The sequence below is a fragment of the Mustela erminea genome, chromosome 14 (assembly GCF_009829155.1).
Source record: "Mustela erminea isolate mMusErm1 chromosome 14, mMusErm1.Pri, whole genome shotgun sequence".
NCBI lineage: Eukaryota > Metazoa > Chordata > Mammalia > Carnivora > Mustelidae > Mustela > Mustela erminea.
The window spans coordinates 50,553,029-50,567,988 of NC_045627.1; the positions used below are offsets into that span (position 1 = coordinate 50,553,029).

Below are 14,960 nucleotides of genomic sequence, written 5' to 3' on the forward strand. Positions count from 1 at the left end.
CCAGGCAGGGAGAGCCGCGCAGCCCCAGTCTGGAGCGCGGGACCGGGGCCGGCGCAGGGGGTGGCCCGCGTGCTGGGCCGGAGCTGCAGGGCGGGTGGTGGGGCTCGCGGGCACGGCTCCCAGAGGAGCAGTCCTCGTGGGCGGGCGCCGGCGGCGGACTGGGCGGGCGCGGGCGCGGGCGCGGGAGCGGCGGGCGGCGGGCGGCGCAGGAGGGAGCCGAGCGGGTCCACGGGCAGACGGGCAGGAAGGCTGGGCACCGCACGCAGTGAGCGCGGTGGACGCCGGAGCGGGTAGGCGGGCGCGGGACGGCCCCGTGGGTGCGGGGAGCGGAGGGGCCCGGGGCCCAGGTGCCAGGGGTCCCCAGGTGAGCCGCGCGCGCTGCCTGCCGCGGGGCGCCTGGGGAGGGGGCGCCCGGTGGGCTTCACATGAGCCCCGGGGCTCGGAGCCTAAAGGCCAGGGTGAGGGGTGGGGGGCGGGGCGGGACGGGGCGGGGTGCGGGGGGAGCCCGCTGCCCCTCCCTTGGACTCGGGCTCCCGCCGCCGCGGTGTCCTCACCTGCTGCCTCACCCTGTGGGCCACGAGAAACGAGGGGTGCATGGAAAGCGTCTGGACACCTGGGCTTTAGGACTACAGGAGGTGTATTAGTTATTAGTTTTCCTCTGACTGATGGGGAACGCAGGCTGCGGGGAGACCACTCCCAGAGCTTCCGATGTTCCCGCCGCCGGGTCTTGACAGCGGCCTGGGAACTAAATACGGACTCACCATTCTAGGGCCCTTGTATAATAATCCCTTCTCCCCCTCCCAGAATCACCACCCCTGGGGCGGACCCGGAGGAACTGAGCCCTGGTCCTCCTCACTGCGCACCTCTGAGGTACGCAATGGGAAGTGAGGGACAGTCTTGGTATGAGGTCCCCTGCTGGGGGGTGAGGGAGGCAAGCACCCAGAAAGGTCTGAAGTGGTCATGTGGCCCCAGCTCAGCACCCCGGGGAGGGGATGCGATCCCTGCACTGCTGGAGGCTGCGAGGCACTGACCCTTGGAAGGGAGGGGTCCTTGCTCAGTGGTAGCCCTTCCAGCCTGCGTCTCCTCCTTGGGGAAACGTCCTCTTGTGGTCTGCCATGGTAGGGGAGGGCTCTGAGGTTCCAGAGTGTGTCAATAAGGAGGTAACCCCAAGAGTGTCATTATCTTAGGGACCGCCAGTCCCAGACTGCTTGGGAAGGACGGGGGGCCTGAAGAGGCTGAATGGTCCTTGGCGCTGCTGGGGAGCCGGGGGCTTTGAGCCAGCATGCTGGGACCAAGGGCCAAAGCCCTCAACCTCACTAACGCAGGTTCCCGGGGCACCTTCTTATTTGGCTCAGCCACCTCCCAGCACCCCTGGGCGCTTACTGGGACCATGGGCTCTGTCAGGCTTTATCAGGGACCTTTACTGCCAACCCAGCCTTTGCTCCTCTGTGGCTCTACCTCAGCTTGCGTCTTGCTTAAGCGTGGGTTCCACTTCCCTTTTCGAAATCTGCCTGGCAGGTCTAAGGGCAGGGGTTTCAGAATCAGACTGCTGGGGTTCTTATTTGTTGTGTCCCTCTGTTCTTACTAGTCAGGTCCTTTCCTCTAGCTGGGTCTCAAGCATCCCCCTCTTGAAAATGGAGCAGATATGAGATTGAATCACATGAATTTGCCATGTTTGCAGGGCAACAATGGCTGTGTACTGGCAATTTGATGTGGTTCAGCCTAGTAATGCCTTCCTTGCAGGGCTGTGTTGTGGATTAATGCCGGGTGGGGTATAAGGTGCCCAAAGCTCTGTGACAGCTGATGTCCCTTCTGCCCATTGTCTCCCAGGAATGCATGTGTTCTCCAGGTTGAGGCAAGCCCCCTCCCTTCTTGCTCTCTCTCCTCTAAGACTGGGCTCCCTCTGCAGTCTCCTGCTTTCCCTACCAAATGCGCTTCCCTGCTCCCCTGGGTCTAGCAGCCTCAGATCCTGCCCCTCCCCAGGTGCAGCCTCATGGACTGTTTGGGCATCTCCCGGGATGTCCAGGGACCAAAATCAAAGCAAAATCTTGTCTGTCGGCATGCTGGCGGCTACCACCTTCTCCTTACTGCCTGTGTGTCCCTCAGAATCCTGGGGTCTCATCTACAGATGGGGCAGTGTGAATGAGGGTCAGTGTGAGGCCTGTCATGGGTGTCTCTTGGGCTAGTCACTGGCCTGTGGACAGCGAAGTCTTTGGCTCTGAAATGAGAGCAGTGGGAGTGTGGCCCTTCGTAGCCCAGGGTAGAGATGGGGACTCCATGGTGGGGCGGGGCTCACAGCAGGAGCGTGGTGCAGCAGCACTGGCACCCTTTTGAGGCTGGGCATTGGGTAAAGGATTGGAGTAGGTGATTGCTCCCAGCTCTGTGCCCTCTTTCAGGACTTCCTAAAGAGGCTTTGGGTCAAAGCCAGAGCCAAGTGCACTCAGCGGCCTGGGCATGGGTTTGTATGACCACTGTGGCCAGGTCCTCATGGTGGAAGAGAGTGAGGTCTCCTCGGGTAGTGTTGGTGGGAGGATGTGTTGGGAAAGAAGGAAACTAACGTTCAATGAGCACCTACTCTAGGATAGGCTGGTCTTGTTGCAAAATGGGCAGCTCAGCTTCCCAGGAGGTGGCAGAGAGAGTTCCTGAGCAGGACATGGTCCACTGAATTATGTTATTTGTCCAAGGAACTAAGATGGAGACTGAACCTGAAAGAGTCTAAGGGAGGGAGAGCTCCGGGGTCCTACTTTTCAGGCTCCTTTTGTTCCCATTTTATCCCCTGACCTAGGAGGGAACCAGGCTCTCCTGTAAGATAAGGATTTCTTCCCACCGGCCCCATATAGCCGAGGGAACTGAGGCTCAGGGAGGTTCAGCGACTCTCCCAAAACCACCCTGCTGACAGGTGGCAGGGCTGGAATTTGAACCCCGGACAAGTTCATGGCCTGCTGGGCTCCCTGGGGTCCTGATGTTTCTTGGCTCTTTTTCCAGATGCCAGGGATGGCCCTGTGCAACAAAGGATACAGTTCTTGCCCCCAGGGGCCCTCAGACAACTGGGGAGACAGAACTATAGCCTGCTCTTGAGGAAAAGCATCCCCTGCCCCAGCCCAGCAGTAAGGTGACCCACTCCTTTCAACCATATGATCTCACTCTGAGACCTCAACCCTTAAGTCCCAGTTGGGGTTGTGGCTGGATCATGATAGCTTTCCACCAGGCTCTGGGGGTAGCTAAGTCCTATCCTTCCTTACCTGGTTCTGCTCAGGAGCATCTCCCTTCAAGGGATCCTCCTTTCCGGGGGCCCCCACCTCTCAGCACGTTCTTTGAAAGAAATCTAGCTTTCTTGATGATCTGGGGCTCTTGGATTTGAGTCATTGCCACCTTGGCCCTGGAGTATGCTTCTGGAAATCCTCAGTCCTGGTGCACAGAGGGCCTTTCTGGGGCGGAGGTGGGGGGGCTCATGGAGTCTTCTCCTGGTGGGCCTCTCCCAGCTTCTACAGAAACATGCAGAGGCCTGCTGATAGTTCCGATTCTTTTCTGGTCCCAACACCATGCTTGCTTTCCTGCCTTACTGCTCTCCCAGTCCTGGCACTTCCTTCCTCTCCCTGTTCCCACCAGTTGCTGGGAAGGGCTGATTGGCTTTCAGGCACTCATGTGGTCTAGGCAGCGGTGACTGGTGTGGGGTGTCTCGGGCCACGCGTGCCCATCCCTTATGTTACTCTTTATGACTTCCCTAAGAAGGGGGCTACAAGCCAGTGTTGTCTTCCTGGCCCTCCCTCTCCTCATGTCCTGGACTGCTTCCTCAGACTGTTCGCTATATCCGAATGATATTTCTAGAATGGACATGGGCTTGTTGGCCAGCTTTTAATGGCTCCCCTGGCATTCCTGCTCCGGCCCACCTCTCCGGTCTCGCTGCTTGCCACTGCCTTCCACCTACGCGAGACTTCCGTTATTCGGAGGGGCTCGCTGTTCTCTGAGGAGGTTCTGCTCTTCCCTGCCTTCCTGTCTTTGCACATGCTGCTCCCCGCACCTTGAATTCCCTCCTCTATCTGGTCCACTGGATGGCTGACTCCTTCAACTTTGGGGCCCTGCCTCACTGTCACATCTTCTCTCATCTTCCTGCTTCCTCTCCCATCTCCCAGCTCACAGGTGTTGCGGTCATACTGGTTTTGGCCATGGTATGGCCTTGAGGCTCACCTGTGTTTCTGGGAGGCAGTTCTGTGGTCTGGGAGGGACTTGGCCATATGTCATGGGTCTTCTGTCATGGGTCTTGGCACATGTATTGAGTGAATGAAGATGTGAGGATTTTTTGGAGGTCTCCCCACCCACGAACTCTGCTCTGATCATGTTGTCCTTGGCTAATTTAGAGCTGCTAGTCTTACTCCCTGCCATTCACCCAGCCCTGGCTGATGGTCAGCTAGAGCCTGGGGTGTCTCTCCCATTGGCTGCTTCTGAGCACAGTGCACCCAACTCTGTTTCATGCAGCTTTGGCTGCTTTTGGACTCAACATACTGAACCTTACATTTGGCTTTGCTGTATTTCATTTTATCAGGTTCCATTCCAAACAGTCCTTTCTGCCAGAAGACTGTGGTGCCAGAAAAATCCTCCTGCCTCTGACATTCAGTAGCCAAAAGAACCAGCCTGTAAAGTATCAGTTGAATTCATGACTTGATCTTGTAAATAACCAAATGTAGCTCATCTTTATAAGCCAGATCAAATGCATGGTGAGTGACATTTAAGACATTAGACATACAGATTTTACTGATCTCTGGTTCATTTTGGCCATACTCTGTAAAAACAGCTTTTAAATTGTCACTTGATCGTGAAGAACATATATATGCTCACCAATGGGCTTGACCATTCTATGGGCCTTAAAGAATATCTGAAATAGGGTCTTCCTCTGTGATTATGTATTTCACAATGGGAATTGAGGAGCATGCGTATGAGAGTTCTCTGGGCCACTTGCTAAGAAACAGGTGCCTGGGTCGCATCCCAGACTCACTTCACTGTATCTCCAGGTGTGGGGCTCTGGAGTTTGCACTTTCAGCATGCTCCTGGAAGGATTGCAATGCTTCCTGATGGCCGAGAACTGCTCGTGAGGTTAATGACAGCTAGAGACCCCTTGAGGAAGGTGTATCACAGTGGTGTGTGGAGTGATCTGGTAGCTCTCTTAGTCAGAGCCTCTGCCATTGGCATTACCACCTGGAGATCCCAGAGTCTCAAATTCCAATCTGGTATTAGTGGAGGGTCCCTCATGTTGAAGAGACAGCCAGGGAAAAGAGACAAGCTGTGTCAGGGCATGGAGGTATGGACCAAGCTGGTGTGCTTGGGATCTGTGCTAGTTCAGATGACTTGAGCATAGACAGGACAGTCAGTGGCAATTCATAACCTTGGCCTTGCATGTGTGCAGCATGATGGGCAGGAGGAGAGAGCTGGCATGCCGATGACCCCGTCTTTTCATCAGTGGCGATCTTCAGCTGTGCCATGTGTTGCCAGAGAAACAAGGCTGGCAGGGCAGGTAGGGCCCGAGACCAGGGCGGTGCACTGGGTGGTGAGCTCCGAGGTTTGGTTTTATCCCAGAGGGCAGGGGTCACTGTGGAAGGGCCTGAGCAGATGGTGTCATCTGCCACCGTCTCCATTTGGATAAAATATCATAAGGGGATTTTGGCCCATATTCCCTAAGCAGTTCTGTCTTTGTACTCTGCATGCAAATCCCTAGTTTCTTTATCATTAAAACAGCTTGGAAGCCTGAAGTCAGAGGGAATGTGTATGACAAGTTCTGGCATCAGACCGGAGTTCACATCTGAGCCCTGTGACTGATTAGCCATGTGACCATGGGCAAGTTGCTTTATATCTTTGAGGCTCAGGTCTTCCAGGTCCCAGCAGCCTTGGGATGGCAGAAGCCATGAAGCTCTCTACGTGGCCCCCACCTCTCCCTGGATTCAGGAGGCAGGAGCCCTGACTACCACTTGTCTGTTTGCTTTGTAGGCTTCGTCACTGAACCTTCTGGAATCTTCTCACCTGCACCATGAATGTCTCTCACTTCCTGGCCTTACTGCTCCCAGGATCTCCACAGGGTCAAAACAGGAGCAGATCAAGGAGCATTCCGTACAACTTCTCAGACCACTGCCAGGATTCTGTAGACCTGATGGTCTTCATTGTCACCTCTTATAGCATTGAGACTGTTGTGGGGGTCCTGGGCAACCTCTGCCTCATATGCGTGACTATGCGGCAGAAGGAGAAGGCCAATGTGACCAACCTGCTCATTGCCAACCTAGCTTTCTCTGACTTCCTCATGGGTCTCCTCTGCCAGCCGCTCACGGCCATATACACCATCATGGACTACTGGGTCTTTGGGGAGACCCTTTGCAAGATGTCGGCCTTCATCCAGTGCATGTCAGTGACAGTCTCCATCCTTTCGCTTGTCCTTGTGGCCCTGGAGAGGCATCAGCTCATCATCAACCCAACAGGCTGGAAGCCCAGTGTTCCCCAGGCCTACCTGGGAATTGTGATCATCTGGCTCATCGGCGGCTTCCTCTCCCTCCCCTTCCTGGTCAACAGTGTCCTGGAGAAAGTCTTTCATAGGAACCACTCCAAGGCTGTGGAGTTTCTGGTAGATAAGGTGGTCTGTACCGAGTCGTGGCCACTGCACCACCACCGCATCGTCTATACCACCTCCCTGCTGCTCTTCCAGTACTGTGTGCCCTTGGCCTTCATCCTGGTCTGCTACGTGCGCATCTACAGGCACCTGCGGAAGCGGAGGCAGGTGTTCCACAAGGGCACCTACAGCTCACGGGCATGGCAGATGAAGCGGATCAATGGGATCCTCGTGGCCATGGTGGTGGCCTTTGCCGTGCTCTGGCTGCCCCTGCATGTGTTCAACAGCCTAGAGGACTGGTACCACGAGGCCATCCCCGTCTGTTATGGCAACCTCATCTTCTTGGTGTGCCACCTGCTTGCCATGGCCTCTACCTGTGTCAACCCTTTCATCTATGGCTTTCTCAACACCAACTTCAAGAAGGAGGTCAAGGCCCTGGTACTGACGTGTCAGCAGAGTGCTCCGGTGGACGAGTCCGAGAATCTTCCCCTGTCCACGGTGCACACGGAAGTCTCCAAAGGCTCTCTGAGGCTCAGTGGCAGGTCTAACCCCATTTAGTCTGGTTTAGGGCTTCTCCCTGCCACGTCCATTGCCAGGCTGTCTCACTCAGCTAAGTGGGCCAGTTGTATCATTACTGGCATTGTTAGGGCATTCTGGTGGCACTCCATCATTGCTGGTTTTTTCGAGCCCAGAGAGGATAGAGAGAGCCTCTTTTTGCACCCATTTGCCCTGTGAAGCCCAACATTCACATGATCCAGGCATTTGTTCCTGGGGGAGTCCTGAGTTTGGATTCTGCAGGTTATATATATATAGCATGCCTTGCAGCCTGACCAGGTGCTGGAACCAGAGATGGCCTGCTTGTAGCAGGCAGAGTTCATTCTGGTAATTCACAAACAGATGCTCAGCCTAGGAACCCAAGGGGTTCACCTTGGCCAATGAGACTGTGAGGTCACCGTGGGGTGAGGGAAGGAGCACGTGGGGCCAGGGCTCTGGACCTTGGTCAGTCCCTCATCTCTGGGTGATGTTGGTGAACAGAATTTATGAGTAGTAAAGAAGTCTATGAAGACAAGGTAGAGGGATTACTGTCATGGGGTTCGAGTATTACATTGCAGAGCATGGATCCTGGTCATCTTGGGTCCTCGTGCTCTTCTGCAGCACGGAAGTCAGGCCTGAGCAGCAAGAACCCCAGGATTCACCTCCTGCTCCAACTTTCTCTTTCACTGCCTCTGCCACCTTAGTTGGAAATAAGCCTGCAAGTGTTCCCCCCCACACCTTGAAAACCACCTTGAGGGGGATACCTGCATTGTCACAGAGCTGGTCCTCCACACCTAGGACAGATGCTGGTGCAGGGAGAGGGCTCCAGCAAGTCAGGCTGATGGCAAACCTGTCCTGCTGAGTGCTCAGCTGAGCACAAGCACCGTGGGCCACAGTCCAGCATGGGGAGGACTCAGGGGGCTTCAGCCATGCTTTTACTTCCTCTTCCTGGCCTTCAGGACTTCTCTCAACAAGGCAGCTGGCCAGGAACTCTGTGTGCCTCCCCATCATTGACCTACTGCCAAGGCCGACAGCACTCTGACTGCTAACCTGACTTGCTCTAGGTGATGTGCACCCTTGTTGAAAAGCCTCACCAAGGCTTCAGGAAGGGTAGGGGCTGGGGGTTTCTTTCATTTGGCTTAATGGGACACTGGCTGAAACCTAGATTTCCTCCCCAAAAAAGGAAGGAAAGCCTAAAATGAATATGATTATCTCACCCATGCCCCAGTCTTCTGGCTGCTGACCCAGATCCAAGGCTTTATCTCTGTGTGGACCAGACAGACAGATCAAGATCGCCTCTGGGCTACTTTTGATGGGATGCCGGGTCTGGCTCTTGCCTGCTCAGACCCATTCACCCTGGGGCAGAGTGGTTACTGGTTAGACCCACCATGGCTTCCTGGGGCAGGATATTCAGGTGCCCAGAGCCCCCGAGGAGTCTCACTGGGAGGCTACTAGGACTGCTGTTCACAGGATATCTGGCAGAGGGCCAAGCAGCAGGAGGTTGAACAGCCATATCTGACTGTCTCTCTGACCTGGCCCCTGACCAAGAACTTGCGCAGCCAACACCCAAGTCAAGCGCTCCATTGGGCCATGAGCTCCATTCCTGGAACTATTTGTTTCGTCCCAGCTTTTGGTCACAGCTCTCATGCTGCTCCTTTGCTGACCTCTACCCTGGCTTTGGGGATAGATTTTGAGCTATTCTGTCAGGCGTGGCTTGTGCTGGTCCTCTGGTGCCATCTGCTGCAGGCTGCTCCAGGTAAAGCCCAGACCCAGGGGCTCATCCCAGAGTAATGTCATTGACCAAGCTTCCCAAAGAATTTGGGGGCCCCTCCAGAACCCCATGTAGTTGCCTGGAATTTATGTCTCATCACCCATCTCAATGGGGATGCTTGGGGACAAGGATGCTTTAGGGTGCCCATACACTTGAGGACACGGACTGGTCTGGGGATCTGGCAAAGGTGCTTGGCATTAGGAATCGGGGTAGTGGGTGAAAGCTTCGTTGAGCATCTTCTGTGCTCCCCTCACCTTGTCTGGGCGGACACAACCTGCCCGGATGGCTGTCTCCTGCTCCCAGTTCCTAGTGCCCCTTGGAGTTGTCTGGCTCCCCAGCACCCTGGGATCGTGCTGCTGAAAGCAGGGTCAGAAAACCAGCAGTCTCAGCATCACTTGGAACTTGACAGACATGCTGGATCTCTGTTCCCACTTAAGAACTAGTAAATCAGAATCCTCATTTGATCAAATCCTCCAAGTTAATGGTGTACACCTTTGAGTGTGAGAAGCTCTGCTCGAGGAAACAGAGGGCCTTGCAGCCTGGAGGCACTCGGGGAGCTCTGCGGGCATGCACTCTGGGATCTCAAAGACGTCTCTAGGAATACTGGTTCTGGAGATGGGGCTGCACAGTGATATTGCTGAAAAGGTGGGTTGTTTGGCTCTGGTTGTTTGTCTCATCTCTGTCTGTATGTGGACAAAATTCTCGTGATGCCTTTTCATTCCTCCAATAAATATTCACTGAATGAACAGTTTGTGTAGTTACATTCTTAGTGAACGTGCCCACCTGTATTCTGCTTGATCTCACTTAAAACTATCATCAATGGTTTTCCATGATCATTTTTGACCATCCCTATCATTATGGATTTAGCAAATGTGCCCGTGAAAGCTGGTACCTCTGAGGAAGCTCCTGGGTCCCAGCTAATGGGCATGTCCCTGACTGTAGTGGGAGGAGCCCAATCTTCGGGGAGCATTGGGACTGGAACCTGAGCTGCCCACCCACAAAGACTGCCTGGGGACCCCTCGAGGAAGCAAAGCATTCCTGATCCCTGGTGGTGGGAACACAGATCCTGTCTCACTCTAGCACTTCCTTTTCCCAGAAATGACATTGGCTTGTTTTTTCCCCTGTTATAAAAGTTAATCATATTCATTCTTGAATATACATGAAATATACAACAATAAAATGAAAAAGGAAATCATGTTCTGTCACCCAAAGATACTAATTGTTTACATTCCTTGGGAGTCATTTCTTTAGTTTACATGTACATAGTTTTATTAGAAAAGCATGATTGAGATCATACTATAAGTGTCTATTTTCTGTATAGTCTTAAAATATTTTAAAATATCTTTTTTTGCTTAACCTTGTAAGAATTTTTAATCATTCAACAGATATGTCAGACACATGGGAGGTGACAGAGATACAGTGCTAAGTAAAATAGACACTGTCCTTATTCTCATGGAGTGTATAGTCCAATGACTAGATCCATCCTGCATCTTTAATCATCTGTTGTGGCATACTTAGATGTTTCTAGATCTGTTATGATGAACTTCTATGCAGATGGCTTACTCTAATTTTTTATTTTTTAAAAATATTTTTAAGAAATATTTTAAGTTGTTTCCACACCCAATGTGGGGCTTGAACCGAGGACCTGGAGATCAAAGATCACACGATCTACTGATTGAGCCAGCCAGGCAACCACAGAGAACTCTTTTTGTATTTGGAATTATTTCCTTAAGAGAGATTTCCAGAAGTGGAATTAATGGGTCAAAGGGCGTGGACATTTTTCAAGGCTCATGATGTGTACTGCCAGACTGACTTCTGAAGAGGCTGGAATGGTTTTTGCTCTATGGCTAGAGCCTGTTTTACTGTCGCCTGGCCACACTTGAGGGGTTACCATTTATAAGCAGACTTCCGTTTTTCACTAGATCCTGTCCCCACTCACCTCTTGGACGTCACTCCAGTGCCCTCTGTTCTGTGCTGAGACTTGTCTTATCTGGGTGTCTCTGCTTCTTCTCCTTCCATGCTCTTTTGTACTTACCTGTCCATCCAAACAGCTCTTTCCAGGGTCACCAGTGACCCCCATGTTGCCAGATCCCTTGGTCAGTTCTCAGTTTCGTCTTCTATGATTGATTAGCAGCGTTTGGCAGTTGGTCAATCCCTTCTCCTTGAATCTCTTTCTGTTTTTTCAGGACATCACACTCTTTTGGCTTTTTCAGGACATCACACTCAGGGTTCTGCTGGGCAGTCCTTCTCAGATTCCTTCTTGGATTCTGGTTTCCCTGCCCTTAGATTATTGGCACGACCCCATGGATACATGGAGGCCCACCTCTGATCCTCTAGATGGGCTTACCCAGTCTCTTGACTTTCAACACCATCGAATGTTTACCTGCCTAGTGCTCCCAAATGTCACTCTCCAGTCTGGTCTTCTGCTCTAAGATTTGTGTATCCAGCCACTGCTCTATGCTAACTGGATCAAACTTGGCATGTTCAAAAACAGATGCTTGATTTGTTGCCTCATCTCTTCTCCCTCAGTTTCCCTCCCCCCTTCATGGAATGGCAACTCTTCCATTTCATTTGCTTGGGTCAAAGTCTTAGGATCAGCCTTCCATTCACAGCCCACATCCAGTCCACCAGTGAGTTCTGTAAGCTCTGCCTTCAAAATGTACTGAGAATGACCACTTCTCACCTCCTCTGGCTCTGCCGCCTGGTCCAAGCCGTCACCATCTCTACCAAGATGATTGCAGTGACCTTGTCTCTGCTCTTGCTCAGGCTAAGCAGTTCTTTGAACACTTCTGTTCAAAACCCTTTACTGGCTTTCTGTCACTCTCAGAGCCAAATTTACAGTCCATAGCCTGCCTGGGTTGGCCATCTGCTTGTCTCTGACTTCACTTCTTACCACCTTTCCCCTCTCCCACACCCTTCAGCAGCTTCTAAGATTGCTCCGACTTCCGTGCTTTGTACTTCCTACTCTTGCTGCTACCCTCTGAGATCAACACTTTCACTCCCTTCTTCCCTTCACTTTAATGAGCCTTTATCAGAAGCTTACGGGCTCAGCCACGCTATGATGCATGCCTACTTGATGCTATAGGACTTAGCACCCTATGACATGCTCGTACACATTTATTGCTCTGTAATTGATTGCCTTGTTTCCCCATAAGGATGTAAACCCCATGAAGGCAGGAACCTTGCAAGTTTTATTAACTGTCTGGCTCTTAGAAGAGTGTTTGCCTACAGGAGGTACAGAAGAAACATCGGCAGAGTGAATATATTTAAACATTTTTTTTGTAGTTGATCAGTGGGGAGTGATACTTCATCTTCTTATTTGTGGAGGGAAGGCATTTGGTTTTGTAGGATTTTGGCTCCAGGTGTGGTAAAGCCTTAGCTGGTTGAACGTGTGAACCTGAGAGGCTCCCTCTGCATCTTAGTTTCTTTCTTTCTTTCTTTCTTTTTTTTTTTTTTTAAAGATTTATTTATTTATTTGACAGACAGAGATCACAAGTAGGCAGAGAGACAGGCAGAGAGAGAGAGGAAGGGAAGCAGGCTCCCCAAGGAACAGAGAGCCTGATGCCAGGCTTGATCCCAGGACCCTGAGCCGAAGGCAGGGACTTTAACCCACTGAGCCACCCAGGCGCCCCTGCATCTTGGTTTCTGATATTTCACCTGGAATGACCCTGGCTACTATGTGGTTAGTGTCCCAAACACTGTGCTAGACACTCTATAGACAGGTGCTCTCCTCAACATTTAGATTGGGTGGAAGAAGAAATGGGTGGAGGGGAAAAACAACAACAACAACAACAACAACAACAACAACAACAACAATACTTCATCCAAATTTTCAAAAAGAGCTAGATTTGAAACCCAATCTGGTGGATTCCAAAGTCCATGACTTGGATTGCTGCAGCAAGGAAGAAGGTTGACTGGATGACCTTCCAACTTTTAGCTAGACAGTTTGAACTTAATGGGTAATGGAGGGACCACGAAGGGCTTTAAGCAGGGAAATATAGTCCAGTCATATTTAAGATCAGTAAGGCTGAATTGGTCTGGGTTTCCCTAAAGCAGAAGCTGAGGCAGAGGCTTACGGGCTTTTTGTTTACTGGGGAATGCAATCCCAAGAAACGAAGTGAGCACATGGGGAATGAGATGGGGGAAGAGAGAGAGCCAATCTGAAGATGGTTTATTGAACTGGCTGTTTTTCAAAGGCAGCTGATTACTCCATCTTTTGTATCACTCACAGGACAGTCTTTCTGGAAGGAGAAAAGAGTAAGAATTTAACCATGCATTCCTGTATGTCATTTGTCAAAGTTTTTCCCCATGGAGTTGTGCATTCGTAGAGCTTGAACACACTTGTCCATGAACAGAGCAGCCCCTGGGAGAGGAGAGAAGATGTGCTGTGAGGTAAGGTGTAAGACGAAGTGGCATCAGGTCACACTTGCAGGAAGCTGGTCAGAGCCCCGCAGAGCTGGATGCTGCTGCAGTGGTCACTGGACCTGCAACAGAGAATCTGAAGGTGGGTATAAGCGGCTTCTGATGCAGGGCAGAGCTGGAGGTGGGCTGGCTGGTGTTATCAGTTGAATTGTGTCTCCTCCACTCCCAAATTCATATGTTGAAGGTTTAACCCCCAGGACTTCAGAATGTGACCTTATTTGACAGTAGGGGCACTGCAGATATAATTAGTTGAGATGAAGCCATGCTGGAGGAGGGTGGACCCCAATCCAATATGATTGGTATTCTTATAAAAGGAGAAAGTTTAGGTACAGAGACAAAATGCACTGAAGATGAAGGAGGAGGTCTGAGTGATGCCAAGGAAGGTCAAAGATTGCCAGCAAACCATCAAAAACTAGGGGAAAGGCATGGACACATTATTTCTCATAGCCTTCAAAGGAACCAACCCTACTGACACCTTGGTTTTGGACTCCTACCCTCCAGAACATTGAGGCAATACATTTCTGTTATTCAAGCCACCCTGTTTGTTTTGGCAGCCCTAGCAGACTAGTGCAGGAGGTAAGATTGAATGTAGGAAGACCCATCCATGGGAGCTATGGTGTCTACCAGGTGCTCTGTTGCTGGAGACAGACACCCCAGCTCAAATTGGCTATGACCAAATAGGGATTTATAGATTCATGTAATGGGGTAGAGTTCTTCCAAAAGAAGTTTTTTGGTTTTAGGCTGGATTCAGAGGTTCAAACGATGACTTTGGGGCTCTCCTTTCCTCTCCACCACTCTCTCTGATCCCTTAATTCTACTGATTTCTTCATGGCCTCACACTCCTCTGTGTGACCGTAAGAGGCTCCATAGCTTCCACCTTTGGTCCCCATAAGCCCAGGGAGATGGAGCATATCTTCCCCCATGACTAGTCAGAACTCTGGGGAGGATTCCAATGGCTCAGTCCTGAACAGATGACCATGGCCAAGTTGCTGCGTATTTTCTTTAGCCAGGCCTGGATCCCTTGGCTATTCCTGCATCAGGTTGCTTGGGCCAAGCTCACTTGAATCACATGGATGTGATAAGATATTATTATTATTTTTCATGTTTTTAAGATTTGAATACAATTTAGTTAACACATAGTGTATTATTAGTTTCAGGGGTAGAATTTAGTGATTCATCTGTTGCCTATAACACTCAGAGCTCATTACATCAAATGCCCTCCTTAATGCCCATGACCCAATTACCCCATTTTCCCACCCATATCCCCTTCAGCAACCCTCATATTTTTTTCTTAGAGTTAAGGGTCTCTTACGGTTTGCCTCCCTCTCTGTTTTCATCTTATTTATTTTTCCTTCTTTTCCTCTATGTTCATCTATTCTGTTTCTTAAATTCCACCTATGAGTGAAATCATATGGTATTTGTCTTTCTCTGACTGACTTATTTTGCTCAGCATAATACCTCTAGTTCTCTCTACATTGTTATAAAGGGCAAGATACATTCTTTTTGATGGCTGCATAGTATTCCATTGTATGTATATATACCACTTTTTCTTTATCCATTCATCTGTCGATGGACATCTGGGCTCTTTCCATAGTTTGGCTATAGTGAACATTGCTGCTATAAACATTGGGGTTCAGGGACCCC

General features: G+C 51.1%; 1 protein-coding gene across 4 annotated transcripts; it reads left to right on the forward strand.

The window, feature by feature from the left end:
* The first annotated feature begins 206 nt into the window (after positions 1-206).
* LOC116573281 (neuropeptide Y receptor type 4-2) lies at positions 207-8,642 on the forward strand. 4 transcript variants are annotated; one of them, XM_032313334.1, is made up of 5 exons: positions 207-290; positions 805-870; positions 4,544-4,715; positions 5,402-5,509; positions 5,980-8,642. In XM_032313334.1, exon 5 carries the CDS (start codon positions 6,020-6,022, stop codon positions 7,145-7,147), a length of 1,128 nt encoding a protein of 375 aa, XP_032169225.1. In that variant the 5' UTR covers positions 207-290; positions 805-870; positions 4,544-4,715; positions 5,402-5,509; positions 5,980-6,019; the 3' UTR covers positions 7,148-8,642. The 4 variants fall into 4 exon arrangements, with proteins under 4 accessions (XP_032169225.1, XP_032169226.1, XP_032169228.1 ...); XM_032313335.1 differs by lacking the exon at positions 805-870; XM_032313336.1 differs by lacking the exons at positions 207-290; positions 805-870 and having other exon boundaries at positions 4,289-4,715.
* Positions 8,643-14,960: the final 6,318 nt, after the last annotated feature.